This window comes from Stenella coeruleoalba, assembly GCF_951394435.1.
Source record: "Stenella coeruleoalba genome assembly, chromosome: 11".
Lineage (NCBI taxonomy): Eukaryota > Metazoa > Chordata > Mammalia > Artiodactyla > Delphinidae > Stenella > Stenella coeruleoalba.
This window is the reverse complement of record NC_137157.1, coordinates 26,035,290-26,058,598: the sequence shown is the minus strand read 5'-3', so window position 1 is coordinate 26,058,598 and position 23,309 is coordinate 26,035,290. Positions and strand designations below refer to the sequence as shown.

At 42.5% G+C, this 23,309-nt stretch overlaps 1 protein-coding gene across 9 annotated transcripts in view; it reads right to left on the bottom strand.

Annotated features, from left to right (window-relative positions):
- TMCC3 (transmembrane and coiled-coil domain family 3) overlaps positions 1 to 23,309 on the bottom strand; it is a 396,915-nt gene that overhangs the window by 148,500 nt on the left and 225,106 nt on the right. For 5 of the 9 annotated variants that reach the window (XR_013830535.1, XM_079937188.1, XM_079937181.1 and 2 more), the window contains exon 1: positions 2,657 to 2,905. The exons of the other annotated variants lie outside the window; for them this stretch is intronic. Coding sequence is in view for 1 of the 5 variants with exons in the window: in XM_079937182.1 (XP_079793308.1) it covers positions 2,657 to 2,734 (78 nt within the window). In the remaining 4 variants the exon portion in view is untranslated. Of the gene's footprint in view, positions 1 to 2,656; positions 2,906 to 23,309 lie in introns of those variants that run through there. 9 annotated transcript variants of the gene reach the window in all.

Sequence of the window (23,309 nt, the reverse complement as noted above, 5' to 3'; positions counted from 1 at the left end):
CCTGACTTGTCAGCTTAGAGACAACCACAGAATTCATCAGTTATATTAAATTTTCACTGAGGGGGGAAAAATTTAGGTTAATCCACCTGGCTGTAAAAATAGACTTGTACACTGTTAAAATAGTACACTGCCTCATTATTATTCCAGTCTCAAAGGCTTAAACAAGCTCAGCAAGAGAGATGTGTATGTTCCCTGTTTTCTCAACAAAGTATCAATTCTGAACTCAAAAAATGACCTTTCGGTAACCGAGAACTTGATCTCATAGTCTTAGCCCCTGCCTGGGAGGAATCTGCATATCTCTGAAAGTTTACCAGCTCTTCACATGCACCTCCAGTTCTCATTATAGTGTTTTTAGGGGAGCTCATTTACCAAATGAGTCCATAAAAAAGTTATTTTTAAATCCTGTACTAGATGGTTTATTGCTAAGTCAAGAAGGTGACATCAAGAAATTAAACCTTAATGCCACTTGATGTTTTCCCTCGGCATTATACACATTCGAAGTGTAAAGAAAATAAATCTTTACAGCTACATCTAAGTGAGTTCCACAAAAGAGGAATTAGAATCATCTAATGGGCTACCTGCTGCACAGGAAACTTACTGCTACCTTTCCTTCATTACAGCAGACTTATTGCTGCCTTCAGGACAGACCAAAATTACATCAGCCCCACTTGAGAAAGGCTCTTAGGAGTTTTCAAAAATGCCACTCATTCTTTCTATTCCCCACTGTCTCAACAATAAATACCCTAAAAGCAGACAGTCAAGAAGTTTAAACGGGGATCTCAGCATCATCAGTGCTGTAGAACCTGTGATCCCTGTCCACTGAAGCTCTAGCCTTCTTTGATCCAATTTCTTCCAGCCCTCACCAGATTTCATTTGCCCAATAAGCTCATTTAGAATAATCAGTACATATAATGTCTAACTCAGTTTTAATACGCGGTCTATATAAAAACCAGGTATCTCCATGCTAACAAAACAATGTAGTAGTTTGATACTGTGGGTAGAATTTTAAACAAAATAAGAAACACCCTTCACATAAGGTTGCGGTCCTTTAACAGAAAACATGGCTGTGGAAATGGAACAATGGCAAATACAGGAGAGATAAAGTCTTCAGCTGACTTACACATCTGCTTTGCCACTTTCCATCTCAGTAGTAAAAAGAGTGAGTTTTGGAAAGTTCCGTGAGTTTTGCCAAATTGCTTAAATGGGCTCAGTGAGCCATCCATCCCTCAAAGATTACTAATCCTGTTGTTTACGCGAAGATCACCACAGTTGTGACAAGAGAAACCCAGCTTCCACATTTTTTTTCAAATCTGAAATTTCTTCTGTCAGCTACAACATTATGAGCCACCCCTCCCAATTACAAACGCGTTAGAAAAAGATCTTCACCTTTCTTCGCATTTAACACTGTATTCACCAGCAGCCATCCCTCCAAAAACTTCTAACTGTAGGTAACCAAAGATCTTTTATCAATGTTTTCTTCCAAATGGAGTTTCTAGTTATTTTCATGACAAACTGTATGGAACTTTTAAAGAAAGTTTAAAAGATTAAGAGAATTATTTGGGGGGAGGGTAGAGTGAACTGGATGCAGGAGGTAAGTATTATTCCACTAAATATATTTAATCCGAAAAAATTTAAATCATTCTGTTAAACTGATTAACCGATGCGAGCACGACCCTACCTCCGTGAACTTGATGCAGGGAGGCTGGCACTCAAAGGCTGAGATCGGACAAGTGAGCAGTCAGAGCAAAGAACACCCCCAGGTATCCCCCGCCCGAACAAATGCCAGGGTGGAGGAGCTGCTGTTCTAAACGGCACTTCAATCAGCCAAGGGGAGAGTGAAGTGTCGAGCCTGGAGGATTGAACACCTCAGGAGAATAAAGGTATCCCCGAGGGACCAGCGCTCAGGCTGAGGCCTCCCTCTACGTTCAAGCACTGTACGGCTCGTCTCCGCTGCATACTCTGAAAAGCTATTTTCGCCCACAGCCAAAATCAGCAACAGCAAATTACCCTGCAAACAATGGAGAGGGCGCCGGCTCCGCACGGCTAAAAACTCTGAAGAAGCAGCGCGCAGAATGACTTTTCACTGGGGCAGAGCCGGGAGGAGCGGCCGCGGGAAACCGGGAAGCTGGTCCGCCGCCCCTCCGCGCTCCGGCCGCGCGCAGCGCGCGGGCTCCGGCCACCAGCCCCGAGCCCGAAATCCCCGACGGCTGCGGAGACGCGGCGGCAGCACCGGAGCTTACAAAGAGGGAAGGAGGCCGTCCTCCGCGAACACGGTGCCGCGGATGGCGGGATCCCCTCGCGTCCCCCACCGCGCGGCGGGCGCTGCCTGGCAGAGAGGGCGGCGGAGCACCGGCCGTCGGGGAGACCCGGGCGTGCTGGGACCGACGAGCGGAAGAGGACGGCGGGCGGTGCTTTGCGCCACCCCCGCCCGGGAGGGGGACCTGGGATCTCGGAACCGCGGGCCGGGCTCCCACTCCCCACTTCCCAAGCCCGTCAGCTCGAACTGAGCGGGGAAGCCCGGACTCGGGGCCGCCGGGAAGAGAGGGAGGGAGGCGGAGAAACGCGCAGGGCGACGTCGTTCCCGCGGGAGCCCAAGCCCACCCGGCCTCGCCCCTCGGCCGGGCGCCCCCACCGCCACTCCGCGCGCGCCTCTCACCCGGCTCTTGCAGCGGTGGTGCCGGCCCGGGTCGGAGTAGGTCCGGTCCACGGTGAGCGCCGTGTCGCTGCCCGGCATCTCGGCGCTCGCGCTGGGAACTTTCCCGGGGCCCCGTGCCGCCGCGCCGCGAGCTGCCTGCCGTGCTCGGGCTCGGGCTCGCCGGGGGTGAGCCTCGGCCAGGGGGCGGCGCGGGCTACCGCAGATGCTACAGACAGCCTGGCGGCCGCCCTGCGCCGCCACCGCCGCCGCCGCCTTGGGGGGGGGGGGGGGAAGGCGGGGCAGGGACGCAAGAGTCTCCTCCCCCTTCCCCTCTCCGCCCCTCCCCCTGCGCGCCCCGCCCGCACGAGACTACTCTCCAGGTGCTGCTGTTTGCCTCCCTCCCTGGCTGAAACTTGATTCCACCCCCTCCCACACTGCCCTTTTTCCTCAAGAGATGAGCGACATCTCCACTACTTGTTGACTTAATCTGTATGTTTATGATAAAAGATGGATTTTTGGCAAGATGTTGTGAGGCTTGCCTTAAATGCTTCCTTTCGTGTTACTCTTATTCCAAATGCACTTACGGGACATCTTCTATGTGCCAGGCCCTGGAGTAGGGACCAGAGTTGGGTTTTCTTGTTTTTTGGGGGGTTTTTTAAGCACATATTTTTCTTCTTCTGATTCCACTGAGCAAAGAATACACTTCCCCCTAAACAACGATCTGTGGTGTTGTGTATTTTAATTTTGCATGTCTGGCTCACCTTTATGTTGGAAGCTGCTTAAAAGTCAAGACATATCTTTTCAGTTTAGTATTCCCTATTTCCAGGGAAGAGTCCCTGCTCACAAGAAATATGGCGTCTAGAAGAGACATTCAGAACACCTGGTCTGGTTATGAAGGGTGTACTAGTGGGAGACTGAGTTGAAATATTTAAAGTGCAGTGCACATGACCAGTCTAGAAGGAAGGAGGGATGTGCTCCTCCCCTTCAATGCGTTGAGCAGGGAGGGAAGTGCAGGCAGAAGAAAAATACTGAGCATAAAAACAAGGGTACATTTGGAAAACCTCAAGTCATCAGTTTAGAGAGTCTCTTCAGGAACAGAAAGACGAAAAAGTAGGTGGACACCATGTGGTGCAGGGCTCTACTTTCAAGGCTAAGAAGTTCAGCCCTATTCTTGGGTATTGGGCAGCTGCTGGAGGTTTCTGAATGGGGACATGACAGTATCAGGATGGAAATTTAAGAAGAGGAAATATCTGATAACTGTGTGAAACACTGATTAAAGATGGGTAAGGGACACTGGTTAGAAGGCCACTGCAAAAATTGAGAACAACCTCAATGTCCTTCAGAAGGAGACTAAGTATCAATAAATTATGATAGGGTTTCCCTGGTGGCGCAGTGGTTGAGAGCCCGCCTGCCGATGCAGGGGACACGGGTTTGTGCCCCGTGCCCCGGGAAGATCCCACATGCCGCGGAGCGGCTAGGCCCGTGAGCCACGGCCGCTGAGCCTGCGCGTCCGGAGCCTGTGCTCCGCAACGGGAGAGGCCACAACAGTGAGAGGCCCGTGCACCGCAATAAATAAATTATGATACAGGCATCCAGTGGAGTGTTAGGTACCTGTAATAGAATGGCAGCTCTCTATGTATAGCTACAGAAATATCTCTAACATATACAATTAAGTGAAAAAAGCAATGTGCAGAATAATATATGTGGTATTCCACCATTTATATAAAAACAATATATGTATATGCTTAAATATGCATAGCATATTTCTGGGAGGATTAACATGAAACTAGGGAAATAGACAAGAAACTGATGGAAGGAGAGAGGAACTAGGTAGCTAAAAGGAGGGTTGGGGATTAATTTCTCACTGTATATGTTTTTTAAACTTGAATGCTTGAACTGTGTACATATATTAACCATTCAAAAAGTAAAATAAAAAGATATATTTTTAAATAAAAAGGATAAACTTATTAAAACTAATTTAAGAAGAAATAGAAAAGCCCATACAATCCTAAAACCGTTCAAAACATTAAATCAACACTTTAAAATACTCCCCCCACCCCCCACCGTATATGATACAACTGCACCAGGCCCAGGGAGTGTTTCAGGTAAGTTACTCCAAAGCAGAGAAGAGAGATATGAAATGTGAGTGCGCGTGTGTGATTTTAGCTAGGGTGGCCAGGGAAGGCCTCCCTGATAAGGTGACATCTGAGCAGAGACTTGGGAAAAAGACAGCCAGCCATGTAAATATCTGAACACTGCAGAAAGAAGGAACAGCAAGTACAAAGGCCCTGAAGCAGGAACATTTGGGAGTGTTCAAGAAAGAGCAAGGAGGCTAGTGTTCTCTGGAACAACAGTAGATGAAATCAGAGACATTTCAAAGGACTAGATCACATAGGGCCATTTAGGCCATTTTAAGAACTCTGAGGAAAATGGGAAGATTTGGAAATTTTTAAGCAAAGGAATGGAGTGACGTGCTCTGCCTTTTCACTTGGGGGAAAAAAAAAAATGGATCCCTACCTCAAGGCATACACAAAAAATCAATGCCAGATAGGTTAGAGACCTAAAGGAGAAAACACAATTTTTAAAACTGCCAGAAGAAAATGGAAGAATATCATTATGATCTCAAGTCATAAAAAGCAGTTCACAAAAAAGCATAAAGATTCAACAACATTAACGTTTTAAAACTTCTGCTTATGAAAAGAAATAATAAAAACAAAACTTGAGCTAAGAAAATCAATATGGATGAATTTCACCAACGATACTGAGAAACAAAAAAAGCAAGCCACGTAAAATTACCTGTTGTGAGATTCTATTCAGATAAAGTTAAAATATGAAGGATAAATGACAATTTTTAGGAGCCCTAAGATATATAAACTATTAAGAAACGTAAGAACATCCTATACACAAATTTCAGGGCAGTATTTACCTCTGGTGGGGGCTAAAGAAGGATACAGTAGGAGAGGAATACAAGATTATAAATACTGCCATATTTAATGAATGGCTATTTTTTTGAATATTATTTTATGTATTTATTTTTTATTTTTCGGCCACACTGCGCAGCATGTGGGATCTTAGTTCCCCGACCAGGGATAGAACCCGGGCCCCCTGCATTGGAAGTATGGAGTCTTAACCACTGGGACCACCAGGGAATTCCCTAATGAAAGACTATTGGTATACTGGCTATGTATTCACTCCTACACACATACACAATATTTCATAATTTAAAATTTTAAAGACAACAAAGACTCAAAGGACACATGCAATGATGGTATTCTTAATCCTGGATTTAAGTCACCAGTGGTGGTGGTATCATCTCAAATACACAAAAGTAATAGCACTTTTACAGGTATAAATTTTGATACAAAGGCAAGACAGTCTGTTATTATTAAGTCTTTATGTCAATTTAATCTTATAAAGATCCATTCTGAGATCTATAAGAGTCTATCTCTGGGTTCCCCTCCCCCATTTGCCTGATACCTCATTTATTCCAGGTACTTAGGACTATAGAAATTATATTGCTCAAGTGTATGTGTGTACATGTGTGTGTGTAACTGTGTCTGTGTGTAACTTTCGAGAGGGCAGACCTAAGTAAGGTCCCTGACAAATCAAGGTTGGGCATTGGTTGGTGTGACAACAGTCATATACTTTCCATTTCTATTACTGTCTTGGTATTGCTTAGAAGAGCTCCATTCTGGAAATGCTGACCCTCCGTAAAAAGGATGAATTAAAATTTTATTAGGCTCATTTCAGTTTTAATTAACAGAGGATGTTGTTTTTTAGATCATTTAGATCTATTTTATAAGCTAGTTGCCCAAAAGCTGCTCTACTGGGCACTCATACAAAATAATGTTTTTAAAAGCCCAAATTAAACAGCACAAGAGCAAGCTCCCCAGAAAAGAAAGAAAACAAGCAGTGCTGATCACCATTTGGCTCTCCTATTTGGAATTAGGATCCACGGGGAAAAGAGACCATGCACCTTCTTTTGGAGGCAATGCCCAGGATTTTGTCAGACCCATAGAGAGAGAGAGACAGAGAGACAGAGACAGAACACTTCAATTCTTCTTCAATGTAAGAAATTGTTTGTGCCTCTGATAATAACCTCCAAAAGCCTCTATGAAAAAAGTAATTTTTTAAAAAATCACAATTTTTAAAGTAGCGAATGCAGTCAGAACAATAAGGAAGACAAAAGTACAAAATCTAGGGTGTGAAATAAGAATTTACTTCCAAAGTGTAAGTGGCACAATAAGGCGGCACAGGCTAAGCACAAAAGAATCGGAACAGGTCTTTTGAGCTGTAAGAGTTTAAAGTTTGGAATGATGAGAAAAGGTTCATAAAAGAGGTATGGCGTTTCTGGAAGCTTGGCCGCAGCCACCGTGGTGGGAAGCGGGCTGAGGATGGCCGGGGGCCTGGAGACCAGCTTGCAGACAACCTCAGACCCGGAGCGGCCAGGCTTGGCAGGCACCTGTCCAGTGCCCAGACTTCAGTGGCCGCAATGCTGCCATCAGCACAGGGCTGGGTGGGCGGGAGCCGGGAACGGGCTGCAGGAGGCCCAGGGCCCTGAGGCTCAGAGAGGACCTTCAAGATGGTGGAGGAGTAAGACGTGGAGATCACCTTCCTCCCCACAAATACATCAAAAATACATCTACATGTGGAACAGCTCCTACAGAACACCTACTGAATGCTGGCAGAAGACCTCAGACTTCCCAAAAGCCAAGAAACTCCCCCACATACCTGGCCGTGTGGCTGACAAGGTCTTGGGGCTCCGGCCAGGTGTCAGGCCTGAGCCTCTGAGGTGGGAGAGCCGAGTTCAGGACATTGGACCACCAGAGACCTCCTGGCCCCACATAATATCAATCAGTGAGAAATCTCCCAGAGATCTCTGTCTCAACGTTAAGACCCAGCTCCAATCAACAACCAGCAAGCTCCAGTGCTGGACACCCCATGGCAAACAACTAATAAGTCAGGAACACAACCCTACCCATTAGCAGAGAGCCTGCCAAAAATCATAATAAGGTCACAAACACGCCAAAACACACCACCAGATGCAGTCCTGACCACCAGAAAGACAAGATCCAGGCTTATCCACCAGAACACAGGCACCAGTCCCCTCCACCAGGAAGCCTACACAACCCACTGTACCAACCTTACCCGCTGGGGGCAGACACCAAAAACAATGGGAACTATGAACCTGCAGGCTGCAAAAAGGAGACGCCAAACACAGTATGTTAAGCAAAATGAGAAGACAGAGAAATACACAGCAGATGAAGGAGCAAGGCAATGACCCACCAGACCTAACAAATGAAGAGGAAATAGGCAGTCTACCTGAAAAAGAATTCAGAGTAATGAGAGTAAAGATGATCCAAAATCTTGGAAATAGAATGGAGAAAATACATGAAACGTTTAACAAGGACCTAGAAGAACTAAAGAGCAAACAAACAATGATGAACAACACACTAAATAAACTTAAAAATTCTCTAGAAAGAATCAATAGCAGAATAATTGAGGCAGAAGAATGGATAAGTGACCTGGAAGATAAAAGAGTGGAAATAACTACTGCAGAGCAGAATAAAGAAAGAAGAATGAAAAGAATTGAGGACAGTCTCAGAGACTTCTGGAACAACATTAAACACACCAGCATTCGAATTATAGGGGTCCCAGAAGAAGAAGAGAAAAAGAAAGGGACTCAAAAAATATTTTAAGAGATTATAGTTGAAAACTTCCCTAAAATGGAAAAGCAGAGAGTCAATCAAGTCCAGGAAGCACAGAGAGTCCCATACAGGATAAATCCAAGGAGAAACACGCTGAGACACATAAAATCAAACTATCAAAAATTAAATACAAAAAAATCTTAAAAGTAGCAAGGGAAAAGCAACAAGTAACATACAAGGGAATCCCTATAAGGTTAACAGCTAATCTTTCAGCAGAAACTCTGCAAGCCAGAAGGGAGTGGCAGGACATATTTAAAGTGCTGAAAGGGAAAAACCTACAACCAAGATTACTCTACCCAGCAAGGATCTCATTCAGATTCCAGATTCGATGAAGAAATTTAAATGTTTACAGACAAGCAAAACAAAAGTTAAGAGAATTCAGCACCACCAAACCAGCTTTACTACAAATGCTAAAGGAACTTCTCTAGGCATGAAACACAAGAGAAGGAAACCGCCTACAAAAACAAACCCAAAACAATTAACAAAATGGTAATACGAACATACATATCAATAATTACCTTAAATGTAAATGGATTAAATGCTCCATCCAAAAGACACAGACTGGCTGAATGGATACAAAAACAAGACCCATATATATGCTGTCTACAAGAGACCCACTTCAGACCTAGGGACACAGACAAACTGAAAGTGATATTCCATGCAAATGGAAATCAAAAGAAAGCTGCAGAAGCAATTCTCATATCAGACAAAACAGACTTTAAAATAAAGGCTATTACAAGAGACAAAGAAGGACGCTCCATAATAATGAAGGGATGATGGATGATCTTGGATGATGAAGGGATCAATCCAAGAAGAAGATAAAGCAATTTTAAATATTTATGCACCCAACACAGGAGCACTTCAATACATAAGGCAAATGCTAACAATCATAAAAGGGGAAATTGACAGTAACACAATCATAGTAGGAGACTTTAACACCCCACTTTCACCAATGGACAGATCATCCAAAATGAAAATATGGAAACACAAGCTTTAAATGACACATTGAACAAGATGGACTTAACTGATATTTATAGGACATTGCATCCAAAAACAACGGAATACACTTTATTCTCAACTGCTCATGGAATATTCTCCAGGATAGATCATATCTTGGGTCACAAATCAAGCCTTGGTAAATTTAAGAAAATTAAAATCATATCAAGTATCTTTTCCGACCACAACACTATGAGACTAGACATCGATTACAGGAAAAAAAACTGTAAAAATTACAAACGCATGGAGGCTATATAATACACTACTAAATAACCAAGAGATCACTGAATAAATCAAAGAGGAAATAAAAGAATACTTAGGAACAAATGACAATGAAAACATGACAACCCGAAACCTATGGGAGGCAGCAAAAGCAGTTCTAAGAGGGAAGTTTAGAGCAATACAATCCTAACTCAAGAAACAAGAAACATCTCAAATAAACAACCTAACCTTACACCTAAAGCAATTAAGAAAGAAGAACCAAAAAAACCCAAAGTTAGCAGAAGGAAAGAAATCATCATAAAGATCAGAAATGAAAAAGAAATGAAGGAAACAATAGCAAAGATCAATAAAACTAAAAGCTGGTTCTTTGAGAAGATAAACAAAGTCAATAAACTATTAGCCAGACTCATCAAGAAAAAAAGGGAGAAGACTCAAATCAATAGAATTAGAAATGAAAAAAGGATGGGCTTCTCTGGTGGCACAGTGGTTGAGAGTCCATCTACCGATGCAGGGGACACGGGTTCGTGCCCTGGTCCAGGAGGATCCCACATGCCGTGGAGTGGCTGGGCCCGTGAGCCATGGCTACTGAGCCTGCACATCCGGAGCCTGTGCTCTGCAATGGGAGAAGCCACAACAGTGAGAGGCCACGTACCACAAAAAAAAAAAAAAAAAGAAATGAAAAAGGAGAAGTAACAGCTGACACTGCAGAAATACAAAGGATCATTAGAGATTACTACAAGCAACCATATACCAATAAAATAGAAAACCTGGAAGAAATGGACAAATTCTTAGAAAAGCACAACCTTCTGAGACTGAACAAGGAAGAAATAGAAAATATAAACATAACAATCACAAGCACTGAAATTGAAACTGTGATTAAAAATCTTCCAACAAACAAAAGCCCAGGACCAGATGGCTTCACAGGCGAATTCTATCAAACATTTAGAGAAGAGCTAACACCTATCCTTCTCAAACTCTTCCAAAATGTAGCGGATGGAGGGACACTCCCAAACTCATTCTACGAGGCCACCATCACCCTGACACCAAAACCAGAGAAAGATGTCACGAAAAAAGAAAATTACAGGCTAATATCACTGATGAACATAGATGCAGAAATCCTCAACAAAATACTGGCAAACAGAATCCAACAGCACATTAAAAGGATCATACACCATGATCAAGCAGGATTTACCCCAGTAATGCAAGGATTCCTCAATATACGTAAATCAATCAATGTGATACACCATATTTGCAAATTGAAGGATAAAAACCATATGATAATCTCAATAGATGCAGAAAAGCTTTTGACAAAATTCAACACCCATTTATAAAAACCCTCCAGAAAGTAGGCACAGAGGGAACCTCCCTCAACATAATAAAGGCCATATATGACAAACCCACAGCCAACATCATTTTCAATGGTGAAAAACTGAAAGTGTTTCCTCTAAGATCAGGAACAATACTGGTGCCCACTCTCACCAGTATTATTCAACATAGTTTTGGAAGTTTTAGCCACAGCAATGGGAGAAGAAAAAGAAATAAAAGGAATCCAAACTGGAAAAGAAGAAGTAACACTGTCACTGTTTGCAGGACATGATACTATACATAGAGAATCCCAAAGATGCTACCAGAAAACTACTAGAGCTAATCAATGAATTTGGTAAAGTAGCAGGATACAAAATTAATGCACAGAAATCTCTTGCATTCTTATACACTAATGATGAAAATTCTGAAAGAGGAATGAAGGAAACACTCCCATTTACCAGTGCAACAAAAAGATAAAATACCTAGGAATAAACCTACCTAAGGAGACAAAAGACCTGTATGCAGAAAACTATAAGACACTGATGAAAGAAATTAAAGATGAAACAAACAGATGGAGAGATATACCATGTTCTTGGATTGGAAGAATCAATACTGTGAAAATGACTATACTACCCCAAGCAATCTTCAGATTCAATGCACTCCCTATCAAACTACCAATGGCATTTTTCAGAGAACTAGAACAAAAAATTTCACACTTCGTATGGAAACACAAAGACCCAGAATAGCCAAAGCAATCTTGAGAAAGAAAAATGGAGCTGGAGGAATGAGGCTCCCAGACTTCAGACTATACTTCAAAGCTACAGTAATCAAGACAGTATGGTACTGGAACAGAAACAGAAATATAGATCAATGGAACAGGATAGAAAGCACAGAGATAAACCCATGCACATATGGTCACATTATCTTTGATAAAGGAGGCAAGAATATACAATGGAGAAAAGGCAGCCTCTCCAATAAGTGGTGCTGGGCAAACTGGACAGGTACATGTAAAAGAATGAAATTAGAACACTCGCTGACACCATACAGAAAAATAAACTCACAATGGATTAAAGACCTAAATGTAAGACCAGACACTATAAAACTCTTAGAGGAAAACATTTTGGCAGAACACTCTATGATATAAATCAAAGCAAGATCATTTCTGACCCACCTCCTAGAGAAATGGAAATAAAAAATATACAAGCAGCTCATGCAGCTCAATATCAAAAAAACAAACAAGCCAATCCAAAAACAGGCAGAAGATCTAAATAGACATTTCTCCAAAGAAGACATACAGATTGCCAACGAACACATGAAAGGATGTTCAACATCACTAATCATTAGAGAAATGCAAATCAAAAGTACAATGAGGTATCACCTCACTCCGGTCAGAATGGCCATCAACAAAAAATCTACAAACAATAAATGCTGGAGAAGGTGTGGAGAAAAGGAAACCCTCTTGCACTGTTGGTGGGAATGTAAATTGATACAGCCACTATGGAAAACAGTATGGAGGTTCCTTAAAAAACTAAAAATAGAACTACCATATAGCCCAGCAATCCCACTACTGGGCATATACCCTGAGAAAACCATAATTGAGAAAGAGTCATGTACCACAATGCCCATTGCAGCACTACTTACAATAGCCAGGACATGGAAGCAACCTAAGTGTCCATCAACAGATGAATGGATAAAGGACATGTGGCACATATATACAATGGAATATTACTCAGCCATAAAAAGAAACGAAATTGATTTATTTGTAGTGAGGTGGATGGACCTAGAGCCTGTCATACAGAGTGACGTAAGTCAGAAAGAGAAAAACAAATACCCTTTGCTAACACATATATATGGAATCTAAAAAAAGAAAATGGTTCTGAAGAACCTACGGGCAGGACAGGAATAAAGACACAGACCTACTAGAGAATGGACTTGAGGACATGGGGAGGGGGAAGGGTAAGCTGGGACAAAGTGAGAGAGTGGCATGGACATATATACACTACCAAATGTAAAACAGATAGCTAGTGGGAAGCAGCTGCATAGAACAGGGAGATCAGCTCAGTGCTTTGTGACCACCTAGAGGGATGAGATAGGGAGGGTGGGAGGGAGACGCAAGAGGGAACAGATATGGGGATATATGTATACGTATAGCTGATTCACTTTGCTATACAGCAGAAACTAATACAACATTGTAAAGCAATTATACTCTAGTAAAGATGTTTAAAAAAAAAAAAAAGAGGTAGGATTATACTTGACTCTTACAGTACATATTTGTTGTTTTTGTCTGCCTAGCATCCAGTCCATTATTCTCAAAATACTGCCTGGATTTTTCTTTTGGGACCCATCCCACCCCCACCCTCAGTCCAAGAGGTTTAGGTGAGGCTGACCATGCACGACCCCTGGCTCCAGGAAGAGGCATATGATCCAGCCTTGGCCAATCAGAGTCACTGTAAGTTGTGCAGAAATAGACATGTGACCCAGTCAGAGCCAATCAGAGTTTCCCCTGAGACTTTTGCTGTAACTACTGGGAAAGAACTATGCCCTTCCAGTAGGCATGGTTAAGCTGGTAGACTATAAGCCTGCTGCTATGGTGGGCGGCCCTGCTGTATGTGGTGGACATACAAAGACAGCCTCCTCCAAGAGGAAAACAGAGCCATGGAAGGAGAAAGACTCATTACTGAATTGTGAGAGCACTAGATCCAGCTTTTTCCACCATCTATTGCTGCATGACAAATCACCCTAAAACATACCGACTTACAACGACTACCATTCATTTGCTCATGATTCTGCATTTTGAGCAAGCCTCCAAGGGGGATGGCTTTTCTCTGCTCTTCTAACACTGTCTGGGGCAGGAGTATCCAAGATGGCTTCCCTCATATGTCAGCACCTACAGGAATGGGGGTGGCTGGAATGCATGGGGCTGGCCAGGTCTCTGTCTCTATTTGTATATGTTTATACATTTAAACAAAATATTTTATATTTTATAGTCTCTTCTTCCAGTGCTCCCCCCTCTCTACCAGGGTAGTTGGACTTCGTTACATGGTGACTGGTTTCTGAGAGATTAAAAATAAAAGGTGCCAAACCTCTTTAAGGCCTAGCCTGGAGCTGGCAGAATACCACTTCTGTCACATTCTACTGGTCAAAATGAGTCAAAAGTCCAGCCCACACTCAAGGGGAAGAGAAACAGTATCTACCACTTGATGGAAGGAGTAGGGAGTAGTGTGCGCATACAGGGATGGGAGAATCGTTGGCTGCCATCATGGCAGACGACCCACCACGTCAGATGTGGTTAGACCCCCCTTTCTGGTTATAGGAGGCAAGGCATTCCTCTTTTTACTTAAACCCGTTTTAAAAATCCTAATACAACATTCAATGCTGGGTCTGGGTAGAAAGAAAACAATGAAAAGGGTGGTATTTCAAGAGAAAGCAGGAAATGCGGAAAGCATGAATAGAGGGAAAGTGAGCAGAAAATTCTAGTGGGGGCAGAGGATTTTCTCAGACCACTAGGTAGAGAGCCTTCCTTGGTCAGTCCATGCCAGATGACCTCCTGCAGACTCTTTAGCTAATTATATTCTGTACCTCTCATTTTAACACAAAAGTTATAATATCTTATCATGCTATTTAAATATTTTATGTGGTAATTTATAGGTGCCCTCCCCCCAACTAGATTGTAGGTTACCTGAAGGAAAAGACAATACCTTCTAGGTAAGTGTGTATATTCCTGGTTCCTAACATAGTATCATGTATTCAGTCCATACTTGCTGAGTATGAATGGATAGATTCTACATTTATGAAATGCCTAGTTATTTTCCAAGCGATAAGGTTTTAAGAAACGAGTAAGACGTAAGCAAAAGATAGCTTTTGCCCTCAAGGGGTTGGAGCAAACAATATGTAAGGATGAAAATTTGCTGAACAATGAACGCTGCCATTTTTCAGATACTGACTGGTTACTGAAGTTTGTGAACTCTGAAATTACTTAGTGAGCACCTTTCATTTGATGGGCTCTGTTCTTGGTGCTGGGGATTATAAAAACAAATAAGACATGGTCCGATCCTGAAAGGCCATCCCATTTAGACAGGGAGACAGACTGCCAAAAAAAAGTTGCTAGAGATGCAAGGATAGTTACATCCTTGGTACAGTGGTAGGGCAAAGGAAGAAAATGGTCTCCTGGTGAAAGTCAGCTCCTTAGGTATGTTAGGCTTCGTGTCATTATAGCAGGGAGAAGGAAATAAACATAAAGGAAAGTCTGACTTTAAAGATGAAAATGTAAGCCTCTTATAAAGTAAAGGATAGTGAATTTCCTTTCATATTCCATTTTTATTTAATAATATAGGAAAAGTGTTCCTTCTGCAGGGAAAATTTATAGGACAAAAAATACAGAAGGCTTTTTTTTTCCCCCAAAGGATTTAAGGACAGAGCGTGGAAAGAGAAGAATAAATCAGATTTTAAACATTTATTCAGGGACTTCTCTGGTGGCGCAGTGGTTAAGAATCCGCCTGCCAATGCAGGGGACACGGGTTCAAGCCCGGGTCTGGGAAGATCCCACATGCCGCGAAGCAACTAAGCCCGTGTGCAACAAGTGCTGAGCCTGCGTGCCACAACTACTGAAGCCCGTACGCCTAGAGCCCACACTCCTCAACAAGAGAAGCCACTGCAATGAGAAGGTCGGGCACTGCAACAAAGAGTAGCCCCCGCTCTCAGCAACTAGAGAAAGCCTGCGCACAGCAACAAAGACCCAACACAGCCAAAAGTTAATTAATTAATTAATTTAAAATTTATATCTATATAAAAATTTGTTTATACTGCAGGTCAGAAGCTTCCAGGGCTGAGGCGAATATGAATTTCTAATTTTAACTGCCTGATTTACAGCCAACTGGAAATGAGCACTCCTGATGTTTATATTTAATTTTTAAGATAACATGTTCTATATGACTGTAAGAAAACAATCACTGCTATTTATTTAGCATTAGCAATCATCTGGCACAGAAGCTCAAAACTTCCACTTGCCAAGATTTTGATGAAAACAGGAAAGTAGAAAGACTCAAACTCTGCAGGCTAGTGAACTTGCCTTCTAAAATTCCTTTTTTAGAAAACGCAACAATTTCATGCAATTGATTTCTCAAGAGCAATGAATCTTAAAGAGGATTCGACAGGGAGACTTCAAGTGTTCAGGAAACTGGTCTCTAACATTTATCTTCCCTGTAGACATGAAACTACATTAAGAAGTATACAAATGGGGCTTCCCTGGTGGCGCAGTGGTTGAGAGTCCGCCTGCCGCTACAGGGGACACGGGTTCGTGCCCCCGTCCGGGAAGATCCCACATGCCGCGGAGCGGCTGGGCCCGTGAGCCATGGCCGCTGAGCCTGTGCGTCCGGAGCCTGTGCTCCGCAACGGGAGAGGCCACGACAGTGAGAGGCCCACGTACCGCAAAAAAAAAGAAGTACAAAAATGTATTTTATCTCATCAAAATGAAAAACTTTTACTTTGTGAAGACCTTGTTAAGAGGATGAAAAGACAAGATACAGATGGGGAAAAATATTTGCAAAACCACAATCCAACAAATTAGTTGGATTAGTATCCAGAATATATAAAGAACTCTCAAATCTCAGTAGTAAAAAAATAAACAATCCAACTGAAAAATGGGCAAAAGACATGAAAACACGTTTCATCAAAGAAGATAACAGATGGCAAGCAACACATGAAAAGATGTTCAATGTCATTAACCATTACGGAAATGCAAATTAAAACCTCAATGAGACATCACTACATACTACAAACCTCAATGAGACATCAGAATGGTTAAAATAAAAAATAGTGATATCACTAAACGCTGGCAAGGATATGGAAAAACTAGATAATTCATACAGTTCTGGCAGCATTGCAAAACGGTACAGCCTCTCTGGAAAATACTTTGGCATTTTCCTATAAAACTAAACACGCAAATACCATTTGACTCAGCAATTGCACTCGTGGGCATTTATCCCAGAGAAAAGAATACTTATGTTCACATAAAAACCTGCAGGGCTTCCCTGGTGGCGCAGTGGTTGAGAGTCCGCCTGCCGATGCAGGGGACACGGGTTCATGCCCCGGTCCGGGAAGATCCCACACGCCGTGGAGCAGCTGGGCCCGTGAGCCATGGCCGCTGACCCTGCGCGTCCGGAGCCTGTGCTCTGCAACGGGAGAGGCCACAAGAGTGAGAGGCCTGCGTACCGCAAAAAAACCCAAAAAACAAAAACAAAACCTGCACAAAAATGTTCACAGTAGCTTTATTCATAAAAGCCAAAAACTAGAAATGGCCCAGATGGCCTTCAGCAGGTGAACAGTTCAACAAACTGTTGGCCGTCCATGCTATGGAATACTATTCAGCCATAAAAAGGTACACACTACTGATATACGACAACTTGGGTGAGTGCTGAGGGAATTATGTTGTGTGAGAAAAGCTACACTCCAGAGGTTATATACCATGTGATTTCATTCATTTAGCATTCTTGAAATGACAAAATGATAGAAATGGAGACGAGCTTGGTGATTGCCAAGGATTAGGAACTGGGCCTGGAGGGAGGGGGTTGCAGGAGGAGGTGGATATGGTGATAAAAGGGCAACGCCACCAGGGATCCTGTGGTGATGGAAGTCTTCTGCATCTTGAGTGCAGTGGTGGACAGTACTCACCCATATGATAAAACTGCAAGGAACTAAACACACACACACACACACACACACACACACACACAGTCATCCCTCCGTATCCAGTGCCCTCCGTATCCACAGGGCATTGCTTCCAGGACCCGCTGCAGATACCAAAATCCAGAGATGCTCAAGTCCCAGTCAGCCCCTAGTATCTGCAGTTCCACATCCTCGGATTCAACCAACTGCAGGTTGTGTAGTACTGAGTGTTCATTGAAGAAAATCTGCATATAAGTGGACGCATGCAGTTCAAACCCGTGTTGTTCAATGATCAACTATACAAGCAACTCTGAAAAAATCTGAGTAAGACTGTGAACTGTGTCAATGTTAACATGTTATCTGTACTACTAGTTTTGCAAGATGTTACCTTTGGGGAAACTAGGTAAAATATACATGGGATCTCTCTGTATTATTCCCACAACTGCATGTGACTGTACAATTAAAAATTTAAAAAAAATTTTAATTAAAATTTAACTAAAAATTTAATTTTAAATGTAGGTGCAATTGGGATAATTTTCACAGGAAAATCTTTGGGTTTGGGGAGGGGGAGAAAACACAGCAAGTAGGAGTGGGTGGTACAGGGAATTTTTTCTCTGGAGAAATGGTCCACAGAGCAGAGTTCTTTCAGGTTCTGGCCCCTCGCTGCACCAGAAGAGGGGACCAGCTGTAGACATCGAGGGGCAAGGGCAAGACTGTGGGTGGTGCTCATTATGCGACCCCCAATATCAGCACCTGGCTGCAGCGATACCGTATCTGAAAGCTCTAGTCAACCGTGAAGACTTTGAGGCCAAGGGCAGAGTCCTTTATCCTGGGCCAGCCAGTGCTGAGCATCACACCTGGCACAGAGCTGTCATTCTATAAGGTTTTTGTTGAATAAATGACTGACAAGTCCTGATATGGTTGGAAGAGTATATATCAAAGTTCATAGATTTGGTTCATGTTCAAAAAGACTCATTACATACTGAGTTGTTCAGTAAAAATGTACATTGTTAGTAAAATGCAAACATTTACATTCTCTACATTGAATAGAGAATTCCACAAATTCCCTGTTCTGCAGTGGGGTTCCCATATTGGCTTGAGTCTTTGTATTGCATCATGTAACACGCAGATGAGAACATGAGCGCTATGTTATTTCTAACCTCTTGACCCTACCATTTACTAGGAAAGGGTTGCACTGTGTGATCATTGTGTATGACTCTTGGCTGTCTGCTCCTGCAGATTCCCAGAAGTCACAACAATGACAGAAAACAAACATAGAGGAAAATGCCTCACTTTGTACTCGGCACAGAGTGTTCCGTTCGGTTGAGTCTTTAACCGGAGCTGTGATGCTGAAGGTTCCTACTGTCCTCCACCACAGAGGCAGCAGTGTTCTGGAGATTTCTAGCTGATTCCACCCTATGCATGACCAGCCAAGGAGACTTCTTTCTCATCAAACACATACCGAGCCTGAAGGATGAGCTAGCTGCACTTCAGAAGGAACGCAGTGTCTGTGAATTCACTTTGCATTTGATCAATTCACTTTGCAAGATAAGGATGCTGAGAGATGATACTGCCAGAGAAATCTGATGTGATGTCTAAAAAACACTCCAAGTCACAGTCCAACCAAAAGGGAAGATGCTGCTTGCTGAAGCCTTCCTCGTGCACTCCGGTCCACACTCATCTATCCCCTCTCTGAATTCTGACGGTATCTATTGCTTCTATTAGTCGCATAAACATTAAGTAGAAATGCTCTTATACTGTTGCAGGGAGACGGTATGGTACACTGGAGACACATTGCCTGGATTCAAATCTTGACGTTGCTACCTACTTAGCTATAAATCTTTGGTCCTCTCATTCGTAAGCTGAGAATAATAAGAGAATCCACCTCATTGTTGTGAGGATTAACAGATAATATATGTAAAGCATTTCCAAATAACAGCTCAATAAATGCCTACAGAAAACAAAATAAAACCTAAAATCTGTCTTCACGTGATATGTTTTTCTCCTTATCAGTAAGACTTCAAGGATTGCTGTTTTCCTGGAAAGTGTCCTATTAAGGAAGAGGGTGCATTCCAATGTCACACCTCACCTTCACAAATTTCAGTAACAGAACTAAGAAGAAACTAGGAGCCTCTGGCTAAGCTCTGGACCAAGAAAGCAAACTTCTTCCCTTTACACTAATCTTTGATTCCCTTTGTCCTCAAGGCACCTATGCCCACTTAAAACAGTTTCTTTTTGCTTGTACAGTTTGACTAAATAATTCCAAATCTAGGACTCTATCCTAAAAAAAAAATTAAATACAGGAAAGGTTTTACAGATGAAGATTGCCCATCACAGTGTTTTATCATTCTGAAAAGTTTGAAGCAATCTAAAGGATTGTTTATGAAGCAGTTGTTTATTGTTTATAAAAAATAAAGGGTTAATTATATAAATTATGATAGTCATACAAAAAATACAGTATCCCTATTGCAAATTATACTTAGGAAGAATGTGTAATCATATGGGGAAATGTTTACTTAATAATACTATACCAAAAAAATCAGGATAACCCTACCAGAATGACAGAAATTATGAAGTATTATAGTATTTAGTGCTGGCAAAGATCTGAAGCAGCAGGAACTCTCACACATTGGAGGTGGGAACATAAACAGGTATGACCCCTCTGAAGCACGATGGGGCATCATCTCATAAAGCTGAAGTCATGCCTACCCTATCACCCAAACTCTCCACTCCTCCGTATATATCCTAGAGCAGAGGTCCCCAACCCCCGGTCCCCTTAGGAACCGGCCGCACAGCAGGCGGTGAACAGCGGGCGGGCGAGCGAGCAAGGCTTCATCTGCTGCTCCCCAACGCTCGCATTTCCTCCTGAACCGTCCCTCCCATCACTCGCATTGCTGCCTAAACCATCCCTGCTCACCCACCCCGACCCCGTTCGGGGAAAAATAGTCTTCCACCAAACCGGTCCCTGTTGCCAAAAAGGTTGGGGACCACTGTCCTAGAGGACACAAGTCAACCAGGACACACAGACAAGGATGTTCATGGTGGTAAGAGTCCCCATGGGGAAACAACCCAGCTGTCATCAACAAATGGATAAACTGTGGTACTTGTATTTGGAAATTGTATTTATTTTCCAGTTAATGTCAGTCATCTGTTTCTGAAAATCAAATGCATGAACATGCTAACTAGAGCCTATTTCCCATTGTCTTAACTCATTTTACAATGTTAGGTTTTTCTGTTGTATGTAGCCGAGCCTAATACTGACTGACCCAGAGCCTAACCAAATGCCGGGTATAAAGCACCACAAATGCTAACACTCCCTGACCCGCCACCCCCACTCCACCCCTCAAACGTTCAGAGCAAAATGGTCAGCAGAAGCCCCAAAATATTTTGCTACTGAAGAGTAAGAACACAATCTTCCTCCATTTCTTTTGTGTCTTCCTGCAGCATCTCTCTCGTACTCTGTACGGAGTCAGCAAAGGACAACAGTTATTTATTTAGCCTACTCCATCTGCACCAGAACTTTAAGTACATCAACTCTGAGTTATGCCAAACCCCTTTCCTGCCCCACCTCTGTGATAGTAGGTGCTATTAGTTTTTCATTTTACTGAGTAGCAATAGGGTCTCTGATTACATTAAGTTATTTGACCAAGGGTACTCAGCTAGTAAATGGCAAAAGTGGAGTCCAAATTCCAGGCCCATTTGATGCCAAAGCTCACTTACTAAGTATATGTCCTTGAACAATTTATTTAACCTTTATAGGCCTCAGTTTCCTCACCTGTAGAATGGGGATAATTGCACCCATTAAACAATAACTGTCTCTTAACAAAAGGCTTATGCTGGCATCACTGAGACTAGGAACAGGGAAGAACCTCAGTGCATCTGGAAACTCCACTGTTGCATGGCCCCTCACTTAACACTTAGCTCATATGAACTTGACCTGCCCCCACCCCCTGCTTGACCTTTTCCTGCTTCTCCCAAACAGTTTAATGAACAGCAGCATTCCTAAGAGCCCCATGAAGATGATTTCTATATTCTTCATGTTTCCTGTTCTTTCCTTGATGAAAGAAAATGAACAGGGCTTTTGAAATTCAAAATTACATCATTTTTACTTTATCTGAAGGCTCCTGTAAATCTTCCTCTTTTTTTTTTAATAATTTCCAAGCACTTCTATATTTCCAATTTTGCATTTCAAGTTTCACAAAGTGAGAACTCAATTCTCATATCACTGTGGAATGAAGGTTAAATTTCCTACCAGTATTTTGAAGTACTCACCATCCTAGCTGACAGTTTTGAAAGGTATCCTATAGTTCTATTATTTCTCATTGCTCCTTGCCAGATCAGCTGGGGCTGATGTACTTCTAGTTAATATTTCTGACATTCCATTGAAGGAATGTCTTTCACTAAAGGAAGAAACTGCTACCCCAGGCACAAGATTTAAAATATCTAATATGAGGCTTCCCATAAATATATATATTGTGTGTGTGTGTGTGTGGTACGCGGGCCTCTCACTGTTGTGGCCTCTCCCGTCGCGGAGCACAGGCTCCGGACGCACAGGGTCAGCAGCCATGGCTCACGGGCCCAGCCGCTCCGCGGCACGTGGGAATTTCCCGGACCGGGGCACGAACCCGTGTCCCCTGCATCGGCAGGCAGACTCTCAACCACTGCGCCACCAGGGAAGCCCTCCCTTATTTAGATAAAGATTAATTGTATAACAAATGACTGTCTAATACAGTAGACACTAGCCACATGTGGCCAGTGAGCACTTGAAATGTGCCTACTGGGACTGAGGAAATGAATTCTTAATTTTATTTAACTTTAATTAAATTACATTTTGAAGACTTAGGACCCCCAAAATGCAAAATATCATTAATATTTTTTATACTGACTACATGCCAACATAAACAACAAAGGCCACTTTTATTTAGTTGCCAAAATATGAAAACATAGAGGCTGACACGTATTCTCTATATCTCATTACAGAAAATATGAGACAAATATAAACATACTAATACTCATATTATGCATAGCTCTTTCCCCCCAAATGATCTCTTAGGTCAAAATTAATCTTCCTTCCCGGCTAACATGTTATGTATAATTTTACTATAGTATTTATGACAGCCTCCTTTTTTTGGGGGGTGGAGCAGCACACCATGTGGCTTGTGGAATCTTAGTTCCCGGACCAGGGATTGAACCTGGGCCCTCGGCAGTGAAAGTATGGAGCCTTAACCACTGGACCACCAGGGAATTTCTACAATCTAATTTATATCTAATTTATATTAAATAAATTGTCTGTATGTCTACCACAACCCTCTCTACTAGACTGTGAGCTTTTTGAGATAGGAGGGCTAACTTGCTCATTATAAAAATCCATCAGTACCCAATGTGGTTCTTACAATGGAAATCCTTTCATAAACGTTTGGGAACTTGAATATAGTATACACGAGTGGGTTTTTAAAAAATTCATTCTTCTATAAGAGAAAGCCTAAAACTAATATTGAGGTAGTCCATGCTCATGGAGGGAAAGATGCCATATCAACTAGATGTCAATTTCCCCTAAATCAACTGAGAAATGAAACAGAATCTGATCAAAAAGGGCTTTTTCCTAAACTTGACAAGGTTACTTTAAAATTCAGCGGAAGAAAACATCTAACTTTGGGGAAAAAATATGGTGAGTGGGGACACACAGGGTGAATTCTCCTTTCTAGGTATCAATTCATTTTATAAGCAGTAGTATTCAGTTACCATGACCAGGAAAAAGACCAACAGAGAGAGAGCTCAGA